This window comes from Ochotona curzoniae, unplaced genomic scaffold (genome assembly GCF_017591425.1).
Source record: "Ochotona curzoniae isolate NIBS_2020 unplaced genomic scaffold, NIBS_Ocur_1.0 contig_1274, whole genome shotgun sequence".
NCBI classification, from domain to species: domain Eukaryota; kingdom Metazoa; phylum Chordata; class Mammalia; order Lagomorpha; family Ochotonidae; genus Ochotona; species Ochotona curzoniae.
In genome coordinates, this window is record NW_024465023.1 from 9,189,158 (window position 1) to 9,203,533 (window position 14,376).

The 14,376-nt window shown below is 48.7% G+C and overlaps 2 protein-coding genes across 2 annotated transcripts; both read left to right on the forward strand.

Moving 5' to 3' along the window:
- The first annotated feature begins 1,064 nt into the window (after positions 1-1,064).
- Positions 1,065-2,267, forward strand: LOC121171239 (UV excision repair protein RAD23 homolog A-like). Its single transcript, XM_041002860.1, has one exon. It carries the CDS (start codon positions 1,065-1,067, stop codon positions 2,265-2,267), a length of 1,203 nt encoding a protein of 400 aa, XP_040858794.1.
- A 4,862-nt stretch (positions 2,268-7,129) lies between these two features.
- Positions 7,130-14,367, forward strand: LOC121168842 (protein UXT). Its single transcript, XM_040999295.1, has 7 exons — positions 7,130-7,180; positions 7,367-7,473; positions 8,330-8,411; positions 8,556-8,623; positions 8,892-8,999; positions 14,001-14,064; positions 14,269-14,367. The coding sequence occupies exons 2-7, from the start codon at positions 7,376-7,378 to the stop codon at positions 14,320-14,322; spliced, it is 474 nt and encodes a 157-aa protein (XP_040855229.1). The 5' UTR covers positions 7,130-7,180; positions 7,367-7,375; the 3' UTR covers positions 14,323-14,367.
- The last annotated feature ends 9 nt before the right edge of the window (positions 14,368-14,376 follow it).

Genomic DNA, 14,376 nt, shown 5'->3' on the forward strand with positions numbered 1-14,376 from the left:
TTCCTGCTCATTGGGACATGGGCCTTGAAAACCATGCGGTTGGGGTTTGAAACTCTATCTCTTGGAATGAATTCTCTCATGGCCTAGAGATCTGCTACTCCGTGCCGTTGGCTGTGTCCCCTCATCTTCATCATCACTCTGAGCTGTCCTGGGCTTTGTGGCCCTGGTGGTGAGGCCAAAACCAAAACATTGGTGGGGGCAGCAATGTTGAGGCCTGAAGCTCGGTCCCACACAAGGGACAGAGTCAGGAGTTGTACGGGTGGAGAACGTGCAGATTTCTGGTTGAGGGAGGCTTGGAGAAGTACAATGGGGTGGTCTAGTTTTGAAAGGGAATATTAGGCAGATAATAAAAAGGCACGAGACTCTCCAAAGCTGAGCCCATCCATGCATGAGCAGAAGCTAGTGAGGTCAGCGCCAGAGAACCACCTCAACTCGGAGGGCTGCTTGGGTGGGCAGGGGTGTGGCTCGTGGGTGGGGCCTGTTCGGCCACCTCCTTCTGCCCCAGGCAGCATCACGGCTTCTGCTTCTGAGGGAGTGGGCTGGTGAGGAGAGCCTGAGCCCGCCCCGCCTCCCGCCTCCTGCTTCCCGCCTTCCGGCCCCTTGCACCATCTGGGGCCTCCCGCCTTCCGCTTCCCGCCTCCCGCCTCCTGCTTCCCGCCTTCCGGCCCCTTGCACCATCTGGGGCCTCCCGCCTTCCGCTTCCCGCCTCCCGCCTTCCGCTTCCCGCCTCCCGCCTTCTGCCCCCTGCACCCTCTGGGGCCTCCCGCCTTCCGCCTCCCGCCTCCCGCCTCCCGCCTTCTGCCTCCCGCACCCTCTGAGGCCTGTTGGTGCGCAGCAGGACCCAGCTGGCCGCCAAGTGGGTCGGGGTGCTTGTGGACAGGCCGCTGCCCGAGGTGAGCCGGAGCGCCCCCAGCCCAGCCTTCCCCTGAGGCCCAGGCACCAGCGGGAGACGCGGGAGCCGCAGCAGCAGCAGAGGCAGCAGCGGGAGCAGCGCCACCCCGCCAAGGCGCCCGCCCCGGCGGCCATCACGCGGCCCAGGCCCGGCCACGCCACAGGCCCGCACCATGCGCCTCACCCTGCAGGCCGGCCCGCAGCTGACCTTCCAGGTCGACGTGGACCCCGAGCACACGGTGAGAGCCCTCAAAGAGAAAATCGAGCTGCAGCAGGGCAGGCACGCCTTTCCAGCGGCGCAGCAACGGCTGCTGTATGCCGGCCAAGTCCTCCAGGACGGCGCTGCTCTCAAAGACTACCACCTGGATGAGCACACAGTGGTAGAGGTGCTGCTGGCCGAGCCCAGCGCAGCTGCCACTGCAGGGCCGGCCGTGCCCAGGGCCACGGCCACCAGCATGGCCACGGGCACAGACACGGCCACGGGCACAGACACGGCCACCAGCACGGCCACGGCCACCAGCACGGCCACGGCCACCAGCATGGCCACAGCCACCAGCACGGCCACGGGCACAGACACGGCCACAGCCACCAGCACGGCCACGGGCACAGACACGGCCATGGGCACAGGCAGGGGCGAGCAGTCACAGCCTGCCCCCTCTGCTGCCCTGGCGTCCAGCCCGTGGGCAGCTGCAGCTCAGGCCCCAGCGCCTGGCCCTGCCTGGGCGGCCACCTCCAACATGGCGTCTGCCCAGCCCGCCGCACTCGCTGCCCCTGCGCCTGAGCCACCTGCACCACAGGAGGCACCCGCGCCAGGTGCCGCCCTCCCAGCAGCCAGCGACGAGGCCACCGCAGGACCCTTGTCCGGCCCCACGTCCTGGGAGCACGGGGCAGGTGCCCTGGTGTCAGGCCCAGCCTACGAGCAGTCCATCACGGACCTCGTGTCCATGGGCTTTGAGCGACGGCAGGTCCTGGCAGCCCTGAGAGCCAGTTACCACAACCCTCACCGAGCCGTGGAGTACCTTCTCGAGGGAATCCCTGCACACACAGAAGGGCGGGCCGCGCACCAGCCCCCTGCAGCCGCGGGCCGCAGAGCTGCTGGCTCACCAGCAGACGCTGCGTGGACAGCGGCGGCAGAGGCTTTGGCATCTTCTACCAAACACCTGCTGGACTTTCTCAAGACTGGCTCTGGCCCTGCAGGCCTGGCTCAGGGCCAGCAGGGCTCCAGCGAGCTGACAGCCCAGGAGCTAGAAGCTATCGACAGGCTGAAGGTCCTGGGCTTTCCTGAAGCACTGGTGAGGCGAGCGTATCTAGCTTGTGACAAGGACGAGGAGCTGACGGCCAATTTTCTCATCGAGCACTACCTGCAGGAGGACTAAAGGGAACTCTTGTGTGCTGCATCCGTCCCCCCTCTGCATGACACTGACCTTGGTCTTGGGTGGTCCTCGCTGACTGCTGCTCTCCACATTTGGCATCTGGTTATAGATGCTAGGGCTTTGAGTCGAGTGCTGGTTACCCAGGGCAGGGATAGGCACGTGGTGGGTCTGCCTCTGCAGCAGGTGCCACAGGTCCCCACCGTGGGTCCCCCAGGATGCAACCAAAACCTGCTTTCGCTGCTGTGCATTTCTATGGGAACGCATTCAGGAACTTGTCCTGAGTGTTCCTCTTGTCAGTAGACTGCCTCCACAACTGTGTCCTGGCCTCCCTCCCGTGCTAAAACACTGGGTAACCTCTCCTGAGTTTGTGGCTCACTGGCCCCCAGCCAGGCTTGCATCTCGTCTGGATTCCTTTGGTCAAGCCCTCGGTCGCCTGTGCTGGCTTCCCCCGTTGTCGGTGGACTGCAGCCACACTTGGGTTTTGTCCTGACTGCGGAGATGACTCGCTGCGTACCTTCTGGGTTTCCCTGTAGTCACTTGCCTCCCTCCCCACCCATGCAGTGTACTGCCCCGTTTCCATCTTCCCTACACGTTGCTTTTTGCAGTCACTGCTCCCTCGAGGGCAGTTTGTCTCTGTTTCACAGCAACACTAGGTAACGGCTTGGTGAAACTGCCAAAAATAATTTGCAAGCACAAGAAACTGTGAGTGCTGCTTCTGGTGAGAATAACGTAGAAAGCAGCCCATCCCTCTTATCTCCTACTTGGTGTGTGAACGAGAGAAATAGAAGCTCTTTGAATTCAATGTGAAACCCTGCCAAAGAGACAGAGAAACTGTACATGAGTAGGCAAAGTTTTGTGCTGCTCAATGTTTGCTTGTTTTCCTGGTTTTTTTTTTTTTTTTTTAATTTCCTGGAGATTGGGTATGCATTTTTCTGTACCCGCTAGTCTTTTTGAAATACTGTTTGCAAACCACCTGTGTGTAATGGTGCTGCTTCTCCTGAGTTTGATGTGTGGGGAAGCTCTTTCTTGCGCCTCTCACACTTGGGTGGGCAAAGGGAGAAAGGCAATTGTCGTTTGAAGAAGAGTTGTGCGCGTGAGAGCGCTGTTGGTGTTGAAAATGTCCTCACTGTGTTGACTGTGAGACCCTTCTGGCCTGATGGAGGCAGTGTACGTGGGCAGGCCAAGTCATGTTGCCGTCTTCATTATTGCTTGTTTCTCTTGCGGGGAAATGGGTACATGCCTGCTTACTGTGTACCTGACATGTTTATGGCAATAAAGTTTGGAAGCCACCATTGCCTGTTTGCTTGGGACATTTCCTTTTGAATAGAGCGCCTTTGGGACCCCTGGGGGAAATGCAGCCTTCCTGGTCCACAGTGCTCTCCAGCCCTTTCCCCAGCAAGGTCATGTTTAGGAGCAAGTCCTGCCGAAATTAGTACCTGCTCCCATATGGGATCTTGATGCTATCATGGCAAGGACTTTAGTCGCTACGCTGTCACATGAGGCCCAATATTTGGAGTTTTTACTTCCTTATATGAAAAGCTTGGTCCCAGGGATAGCCAGAGGAAGGGACAGTTGTATCATCCGTTTATTGTTCATTCCCCCAATGCCTGTACCTGTTGGGTCTGGCCTATGCCAAAGCCAGGAGGGAAAAATTCTATCTGGATGGGTACTGAACGAAAACTCTATAAATAGGCAAAAAAAAAAAAAAAAAAAAAAAGAAGAAGAAGAAGAAAAGCAAATGTTTTTGCAGTTTAGAGCTAGGGTAGGAGAGAGAAAAGCCCTGAGCAGTAGGCAGAGAAGTACTGTTGGGTGACAAAAATGTAAAATTCAATTTTGGTACCATATGCACACCTTTGTGAATTCACTACAAACTACTGAATTGTTACTTCCCCACAGTGCATCTTATGATACATGACTTTTATCTCACAATGCTGTTTTTTTTTTTTTTAAGATTTATTTATGGGCCCGGCGGCATGCCCTAGCAGCTCAAGTCCTGGCCTTGAACGCACTGGTATCCCATAAGGGCGCCGGTTCTTTTTTTTTTTTAAGAGCACCGGTTCTAATCCTGTCAGGTCCACTTCCCATCCAGCTCCCTGCTTGTGGCGTGAGAAAGCAGTGGAGGACGGCCTAAAGCCTTGGGACTCTGCACCCATGTGGGAGACCTGGAGGAAGTTTCTGGCTCCTGGCTTTGGATCGGCGCAACACTGGTCATTGTGGATACTTGGGGAGTGAATTATCGGATGGATGGAAGGTATTTCTCTCTGTCTTTCCTTCTCTGTATATCTGACTTTGCAATAAAATAAATTGGATCCTTGTTGCACCAATCCGAAGCCAGGAGCCTGGAGGTTCCTCCAGGTCTCCCATGTGAGTGCAGGGTCCCAAGGCTTTCTTTGGGCCGTCCTCAACTGCTTTCCCAGGCCACAAGCAGGAAGGTGGATGGGAAGTAGAGTTGCTGGGATTAGAACTGGCACTCATATGGGATCCCGGCACGTTCAAGGCGAGGACTTTAACTGCTAGGCCACCAGGCCATGCCCAACAATGCTGTTTCTTTGAAGAGATTTATTACTATTTTATTTTTTATTTGAAAGGCAGAAAGAGGGAGAAAGAAATCTTTCATCCACAGGTATATGTTCAAATGACTGCAACAACCAGCGCTGGACTAGCCTACAGCCAGGAGCTAGGAACTCCATCGGAGATTCTCATAGGGGTGGCAGGGGCTCAAGAACTCAGGCCATTGTCCACTGCCTGCCCAGGTAAAGTAGCAGGGAGTTAGATAATCAGTAGAGCCTCAGGAGTCAATCCCGAGCTCAGTTACAATTGGGACATCAGTGGACATCTGTTCCTGTTTCTCAGATAAAATCATTTAAAAATGCTTATTTTAGCGAAAATGTTCAGACTGATGGGTTTTCATAATGGTTCCACAAACTTTTTAAACATGTGTTTATATTCGTTTATTTATTTATTTTTTGAAAAATATATCAACAGAGATGGAGAGACAGATCTGTGCGGTATTTCACTCTCCCCTATGCCTGAAATAGGTAGGACTGGACCAAAGTAAACTCAGGAATCCAGAAACTCCATCTGTATCTCCCATTTGTGTGGCAAGGGCCCAAGAACTTGAGCCCTCACCTGCTGCCTCCCCAGGTGCATTAGCAGGAAGTTGTACTGGAAGCAGAGTAGCTAGAACTGGAACTAGCACTCCGGTAATGGAATGCTAATGTTAGAAATAGCGGTTTAAGCCAGTGGGCCAAATTACCAATCCCTGTGAACTTTTTAACCTATTTATATAGGAAATTTTCAAAATTGAACAGTTAAATAAATCAGTCTAACTAAAAAACGAAGAGAGGATGTAAAGAGACATTTCACCAAATGGGATACCTGGACAGCAAAAACAGACATGGTCACATGTTGTCTGTTATTAGCTTTCAAGTCACTGCAAACTCATGTCGGCCTCAGGGTTCCTCCCTGGATAAAGCCAAGATGGGGGAAGTGAGGTAAGTCAGAGCTGGGGGAAGTATAGCAATGGAAGGATGAATGAAGAGATGAGACATGGTTATTACTGTGTCTCAGGCTAGATCCTGTCTCAGAGCTCCGTACAACACGAACCTGCAAATGCCAGCCTATCAGCTAGGAAAGAGGTCACCCGTGGAAGCCAGAGAGGCCCACGTGGCTTTAGTCCCAATCTCTACATTGTTGACTGGCATGACCAGGTTAGCTGGGCATGCCATACCTTTCCTGTAAAAAGTCAGCTAATAGGTACCTTAGAATTTTTAAGCCAGATGGTCTCTTTAGCAACCACTCGATTCTGCCATTGTAGCTTGAAAACGGTCACAAAAATATGTAGATGAATGGATGTGGCTGTGTTCCCATAAAACTTTATTGAACGCTGAAATTCAAACTGCATATAATTTTCTGCTATCCCAAACTTTCTTGTTGTGACTTTTTTCAAGGACTTCAAAATAGAAATGGCATTCTTAGCTCATAGAATATAAGATAACACCATGGGTCAGCAAACTAAGTGTTCAGAACTTAAAGAGGTTGTAATGGAGTATTGTACAAGTGACAATACTAGAATTACAATGCAGTGATGTTTAAATCCATAAACCCTTTTGAAAAAGATTTATTTATTTGAAATGCAGAGAGACAGATCTCCCATCTACTAGTTCATTCAGTAAAGGGTCACAACAGCCAGGGTGGTCCAGGCCAACCAAAGCTGAAGCCAGGAGACAGGAGCTCCACCCACACCGCCCAGCTGGGTGACAGGGCTCCAAGGACTTGAGTCGTTTGCTCTACTGCTTTCCCAGGTATATTAGTATGGATCCTGTTTTATATTGTGTATCTTCAGAGTTGCAACCTTCAAAGATGAATTCTAAAAAAATGGTCCCCGTTTCAAAAAAAAAAAAAAAACCTTTTTAAATGCTCATTCTCGTCCCCAACCATGGTAAGTGAAAGGCAACCCCCCGCCCCCCGTAAAAAGTTAAGATTACAGGACGACAAGCGACAAAACGATAGAGTGCCTTCCTTACAGATGAGAACCGCTTAGGTTTTGCCGTTTATACTGAACGCTTCACTCCCTAGCGCTACACGCACCTGCGCATTCCATCACCCCTAGAACCCGCCAAAACCCTCGTTGCCACGTGCAGTGCCCAAGGCTCTGCGCGCCGCTTCCGCAGCCTCCAGCTGGCCGGCTAGTGGCTGGACAGCCTGTTCCAACACGTTGCAGTCCTCCTGGATCCCCACACGTTCCGCAAAGTCCCGCCCTTCTCTTCTTCCCTTTGGTGGATCTTACCTCCTTTCAGACCGCCCCTCCCCAGCTGGTTATTTGGTTGGTCAGCGCGCTTGTGGCTACGTAATTCACCCGCGCCACCCGGAAGCCGTGGTTGTACCAACCCGTTCTTATTGCCGGCGGCCCTCAGGTAAGGGGCCGCGTTTTGGTGTCCCTGGGTAGCCGAGTCCTGGAGTTGGGAAGGACAGAAGGTGGACCCCCCCACCCCCAGCATGACCCGGACGTGCTCATTTCCCAACCTTAACAGGGTGGAAATGAACTGTGCATGGGGCCATACTGAAGTGGTCAATGTGGTCTTCCCCTTCCCCCTCCCCAGGAGCCCGTAATGGAGACGCCCCCTAAAGGGCGGGTGGTGGAGGCCACGGCCGAGAAAGTACTGCGCTATGAGGCCTTCATCAGTGACGTGCTACAGCGGGACTTGCGGTGAGTGACAGCAAGAGGGGCGGGGCCTGCAGGATATTCCACGTGGTGGATGGGGCGTTTGGAGTCCGGGCCAAGCCTTCGGATTGGTGGGCGACACATCCGGAGCCCATCCCCACGCGTTTCCTTAAGGGCGAAGGGGAAGCAACTTCCGGGGTGCAATCGGGCTGGGACTTGTGAGTCGAAGGGCGTGCCTGCGCATGCGCGGACCGCGATGGCTTAAGAGCCAAGTTCCCGAGCTACAGTTCTGGGGCTTGAGCTCTGGCTAGCTACTTTACCATCTACGTAAATATCGCACCCACCTTCTTTCTGTGTCTTATAAAGCTTTCAAATCAGTGAAATGAAGAAATTACAGAACCTTACTCATGCCATGATTTTGAGTGTTCAGAGTGATGTCAAATATACTAGGTGTTCAAGGAGTATGAAGAGCTATTATTTCTGTCCTTGGTTATCTGAGCAGGAAGCGGGGTGTTAGAACTTGGACTATGAACAGCCTGAAAGGAATGTAGGAATTTTCTAGGATGAGGATGACACATACTGATTGGCATTGGGAGTGAAGTGTAACAACAGTTAAGAGTTAGCACATTTATAAGCCTTACGATTTGGAAGGCATTATTCTAAATCTTTTATAGTAAGTTTTCATTTAATCCGAATGCCTCTACACGATCATAATGTCACCCCTATTTTATAGTTGAAAAAGCCAAATAGATTACTTGCCAAAACCACACATCTGGGTAAGACCCAGGCAGTCTGACCCAGGGTCCAAAACCTTAACTTCTGCACTGAAAGGAGAGCATAATAACATGAGACCTTTGGTGAGGTGTAGCCTGTTGCTCACCATTGTACTTTTACCCATTAGGAAGGTGCTGGACCATCGAGACAAGGTATATGAGCAGCTGGCCAAATACCTTCAACTAAGAAATGTCATTGAACGACTCCAGGTAGACATCAGGGTTGGATGCTCTTTTTTTGTTTTGCTTTTGAGGGTGCATGTGAGGGAAGTGGGAAGAGAGACCCTAGACTGAAACCTTTTACCTGAGCTGAAAGCTGACCACTGACCCCTGCCTCTTTCTCTCTCCCTACAGGAAACTAAGCACTCGGAGTTATTTATGCAGGTGGATTTGGGCTGTAACTTCTTCGTTGACACAGTGGTGTGAGTGTCTACCACCCTCCGGAGCCCTTCCCTCATGGAACAGATATTTTTTCAGCATCTGTTATGCACCAGACGCTGCTAGATTTTATAACCATTAGGATATAAGCTAAGTATTGGGGATATGAAAGGAAATGAAATGGAATCAGATCCCTGCCTCCCCAGAAACTCAAAATGGGGATGGAGAGGGGATAAACAGTTTTAATTAAACTGTGTGGTATGATGAACAGTAATAAGAACCTCTTCCAATTCTTCTAACCTCTCTCCTCAGCCCAGATACTTCACGCATCTACGTGGCCCTGGGATATGGTTTTTTCCTGGAATTGACACTGGCAGAAGCTCTCAAATTCATTGATCGTAAGAGCTCTCTTCTCACAGAGTAAGTCCATTTTGTGAAGGGAGTATCTAAAAGAACCATTTCCAACACTCTTTTCCCGTAACTTAGAGACCCAGCTTCCCTGTTCTTCAGACATGGGTCTAAGGGAGTGGATATGCAAAGCTCAGCCCCAAGGCTAGCACATAATAAACATTCCAATCACGTGGTCTTTGAATAATTCAGTCATACAAACATATTGGGCATCTTTTCCTGAGCACACTCTGTGCATGAGAGTAGAGATACAGCAGTGAACAAAACAGAAGCAAGCTCCCATTCTAAAGGGACTATGTTATTATACCCAGCTACAGCTGTGACAACAGCTCAACAAGGCCTCAGTGTAAGTCAGTAACAGTAAAACAAGTTACCTCTAACTTTACCTACTGATTTTCCAGCTAATTCATTATACTCTTGCCATGGTAACTTTCACATGCCTCTTTAAATGTCCCAGGAATGCTGCTACCCTGGGGCAGATGCAGTGGCTATTCTCCCTGCCATAGTCTTTCCCCAGTACACCTGTGGTTTCTCTTCTCACTCAATTGCCCTGCTTAAATATTCTCTCCTCATCAACAAGGTCTTTCATAGACTTAGTATGTACTTGCAATCCCTAAGACTCTTGATTTCATTTATCTGCTTTTTCTCTTAATTTTTCTTCTGTACTTATTACCTCCTAATACTTATTGTGCAATTTGTTTCTTTGTTACACATGTAGTGTCCTTCAGGATATAAGCTTAACAAAGGGAGAATTTTTGTGTAGACCCCAGGTGATTAGAATAATACATAGCATACAGTAAATCATCTGTGTGTGTTGAATGTATTTGAAAGGAATTCTGAAAACAAATTGATGTGGTCAATGAAATAAACCTGCATTGGTGGCGATGGAGAGAAAGTACGGATTCCAGTTGAGTTTAAGTTGTTGAATATGGAAGGACAGTTGGGAGTATAGATGAGGGGTTTGAAATGTACCTGAGGAAAGCCTCCCAGCAGAGATTCCATTTTGAGCTATTTGAATAAGCAAGCCATGGGACTTTCTGGGGAACATTCCTGTAAAGGGCAGCAGTGTACCTGGCCTGCTAGTGGAAGCTACCAAGAGGCACGCATGGCCCAGATGGGACAGGTGTGAGGGATGTGAGCATTGCGCTTAGATTAGCAACATCTCACAAGTGTGAATACTATTGATTTAAAATTCCTTCTTGGTTGTTTGTTTATTCCTGCATTGGCTTCTTCCAGAGTTACCTCCCTTTGTTTTTCAGTATTTTTTTTTCTTTTCAAATGTTTCTTGAATTTCTGTTTTAGTGAACTCAAAATAGTATCAGACCTGCTGAGAATTCTAAATCTTAATGATCAGACCAGTTAGTGACTAGTTTGATCAAGGGTTGTTCTGCTTTCATTATCAATCCAATTCCAAACTGCTTTCCTTTTTATATCACAGGATTCCTGGGTCTTTGAGATACATTTAAAATTTTTGAGACCCAGTGTTTTTTCTAAAAATTAGGTATGTAGCTTGTCAGTGCCTGTCCCCTTACCTGATCTATTAGTGTAGTTAAAAATGTGGTTGACTCTCTCATGCTTTAATATTAGCAGTTCGACTCTCTAGACATTTAATCTTTGTAGGAGATAAAAATGTGAGTCTGTAGGCTTTCCTCCTCAAGATATGATCATTTGGTATGTTCTTTCTGATTATTTCATGTATTCAAAACTGCCCAGAAGTGCTTCCTGTTCTTAGTCTATAATTTTGGGGATGGAGGAGAGCAAGCTTCTATATATTCTTTCCTGCTAAGCATCAAAGAGTGCACATCCACATCTTACAAAGAGACATGTAATTATAGAAAAGCAGTAGTAATACAACTGGAATTTGGTAGACTCATATTTTTCTCCATTTAAGGGTTAAAGTCTATAGCCATTCATAAACTAAACTTGTTTCATTGCTTCAGTAATTTTGTTCTTTCTCACTTTTTAAGGACTAATTAATTTTGTTCTTTTTAAAAAATATTTGTTTATTTGAAAGGCAGAGTTAAGTTAAAGAGAGAAGGAGGGAGAAACAGATTTTTCCAGCTGCTGGTTCACTCCCAAAATGGCTACAGTAGCAAAGCTGGCAAGATCAAAAAAACAGGAGCTTGGAATTCCATCCAGCTTTCCCATGTGGGTTTCAGGGGCCCAGCACTTGGATCTGCTTTTTCAGGTGCATTAGCAGAGAGATGGATTTCAAGTAGAGCAGATAGGACAAGAATCAGTGCCATATAAGATGCCAGTATTTTAAGTGATGGCTTAACCTGTGCCACAACCCTCCCCGCTGTTCTTTTTGATACTAAAAAGAACAGCTATGGATCTGATCAACTTTATTCCCTCCTGTCTTTTTTTTTTTTTTTAAGATTTTTTTTTCTAAATTGGAAAGGCGGATCACATTTACAGAGGAAGAGACATAGAGAAGGATTTTCTATCTGCTGGTTCACTCCCAAATGACCACAACAGCTGGAGCTGAGCTGATCTGAAGCCCGGAGCCTCTTCTAGGTTTCCCACAATGCTGCAGGGTCTCAAGGCTTTGAGCTGTCCTCTACTGCTTTCCTAGATCATAAGCAGGGAGCTGGATATATCCCCTGTTCTTTGAGCACTACACCAAATAACCTCGAAAGTACTGTCACTCTAGAAACAGCACCGTGCTTCATTTTTGATCTCTAAATGTAGATTTAACAGTTTTGTGTTTCAGCTTCCTTTGAGTCAATAATCCTTCATTTATTCAGCACTGCCCCACACTGTTCTGGATACAGGAAATGCAACAGAATAAAACATATCAAAAACTTCACCCTCACATAGCTGACATTCTAGTCAGGGAAGACAGACAATAAACAAAAGTAATATGAGGCAATTAAAAAAAATGAACATTAAGATTTATTTATATCTTCATTTATTTATTTATTTTAGAAAGGCAGATTTACAGAGAGAAGGAGAGACACTGAGAAAGAGCTTCCATCTGCTGGTTCACTCCCTAAACGGCTGCAATTGCTAGAGCTGAGCCAATTTGAAGCTGGGAACCAGGAGCTTCCTTGGGGTCTCCCATATGGGTGCCGGGTTCGAAAGCTTTGGGCCATCCTCCATGGGAAGTGAAGTATCTGGGACATGAACTGGTGCCCATATTGGATCCTGACACTTTTTTAAAAAAAGATTTATTTATTGTTATTGCAAAGTCAGATATACAGAGAGGAGGAGAGACAGAGAGGAAGATCTTCTGTCCGATGATTCACTCCCCAAGTGACCACAACGGCTGGTGCTGCGCCAATCCGAAGCTGGGAACCAGGAACCTCTTCCTAGTCTCCCACGCGGGTGCAGGGTCCCAAAGCATTGTGCTGTCCTCGATTGCTTTCCCAGGCCACAAGCAGGGAGCTGGATGGGAAGTGGGGCTGCCGGGATTAGAACTGGCACCCATATGGGATCCTGGAGCGTGCAAGGCAAGGACTTGAGCCACTAGGCCACGCTACCGAGCCCGGATCCCGACACTTATAGGTGAAGGATTAGCTGATTGAGGCATAATGCTGGCCCCTGTATACTTAATTTCAAAGTCTCTGATCTTCTGGCTGTTCCTCAAAAAAAAAAAAATCTTTCCTACCACTGGGCCTTTTTCTGGAAGACATTCACATTGCTGAACTCTTTCTTATTCAGTTCCTTCTCATTCTCATTCTTGAGGAAGGTTTCAACCTGTCAGGATTCTTTTGGGTGAGATCTGATGCAAACTGCCTTAGAATTGACTGGTGCATGTAGCTCAGCAGTCCAGAGCCAGAATGGTTTTAGGCACCTCTGGTTTCAGATCTTAGGCCTTGGCATCTGCCCCGAGTCCTAGCTCGCACCCAAGGTCCAACCCTTTGCTAAGTCCTATTGGCTCTACCTGCAAAATGCATCCCAAATCCAGTCATCTCTCACCCCTTTAACAGACAGCCACTGTTGTCAGAGCCTCCTTGGCTCACACAGTATACTGTACACTAACTCTCCATATTTCCATTCACTCCTCAACCCAGCATCCAAATGATGGATTTTGTTTTTAAGATTACTTATTAGAAAGATTTACAGAGCAGAGACGGAAATATCTTCCATCTGCTGATTCACAAGCTGAGTCGATCCGAAGCCAGGAACCAGGAGCTTCCTCAGGTTCTCCCACACAGGTACACAGGTCCAGCGTCCCAAGGTCTTAGGCCATCCTCCACTGCTTTCTCAGGGCACAAGTAGGGAGCAGGATGGGAAGTGGAGCAGGCGGGACATGAACCAGCACCTGAATGGGACCCCTGCACTTGCAATTAGATGATTAGTCATCATGGTAGGCTCAGATGTATGCTCATAAATCCAGTTCACTTCACCTCCCAGCCCTTACCAGGCTTCCAGTTCACTTAATAGAAATGCCCAGACTTTTAACCTGGCCTTGTTGGGTTTACACACTCTGCCTCCCACCCACCCCCATCTCTACTGTTTGACCACACCTGTTACAGTACCGCTCATTCTTCTCCAGGCAAAGTATCCTGTTAGCTATGCTTGAAACATGCCAGGTAAACTCCCAGTTCAGTACTATTGTCTTGGCTACTCCTTGTGTGTAGAGTACCCATCCTTCGTGTAGCACTATTAGCTTCTTTATGGCTTGACTCAAAATGCTTTTCAATGAAGCTGTCCCTAGGTACCCCATTCCACTTTTATTGTCCCTCCCTGTTTACTTTTTGCATTGTACCTAGAACCATGTGACATGCCGTGGATCTTATTCCATCATTTATTTGTCTGACTCTCTTAGGAATCTGAGCCCCCTGAAGCCAGGAAATTTGTATATTGTGTTTGCTGCTGTCCCCCCAGTTCCTAAAACCAACATACAGTAGATGTTTGGTAATCTTTGAATCAGGTCCAGACTGTGATCAGCCACTTCTACATAGAAGATTGGTAAAAGTCCTCCTGGATCTAAGTAGTTGAAGTGAGGAGGAAGAGTCATCTTTGTAAGTGGAGCCCACTTTGCCCATTGTTTTTTCTTTTCTCCAGGCTCAGCAACAGCCTCACCAAGGACTCCATGACTATCAAGGCCCATATTCACATGTTGCTAGAGGTGAGAGCAGTGCAGCCCACTCCCAGCCTCTGCCTCCAGATGTGGTTAGGGCGATGACCTGAAGAAGGGAGAGAACCAGCCTTGGAAAGGACCATCTTTCCCTTTGAACTGGATTCGGGGGGCGGAGGGGGGAGTTCCGAACAAGCCTGAGGAGGGGGCCTAGACCCAGTCTCTCTTATAAAAACCCTCTGTCCTCTTTTTCAGGGGCTTAGAGAACTACAAGGCCTGCAGAATTTCCCAGAGAAGCCTCATCATTGACTACTCGCCCCATCCTCTGACATTAAAGAGCCTGAATGCCTTTGAGTCACATGG

Excerpts from the sequence above, each read along its gene's own strand:
- LOC121171239 (XM_041002860.1), top strand. The coding sequence starts at position 1,065 with ATGCGCCTCACCCTGCAGGCCGGCCCGCAGCTGACCTTCCAGGTCGAC.
- LOC121168842 (XM_040999295.1), top strand. The coding sequence starts at position 7,376 with ATGGAGACGCCCCCTAAAGGGCGGGTGGTGGAGGCCACGGCCGAGAAA. Across the intron at positions 7,474-8,329 it reads GTGCTACAGCGGGACTTGCG|GAAGGTGCTGGACCATCGAG; the intron begins GTGAGTGACAGC and ends TTTACCCATTAG. Across the intron at positions 9,000-14,000 it reads AAGAGCTCTCTTCTCACAGA|GCTCAGCAACAGCCTCACCA; the intron begins GTAAGTCCATTT and ends TCTTTTCTCCAG.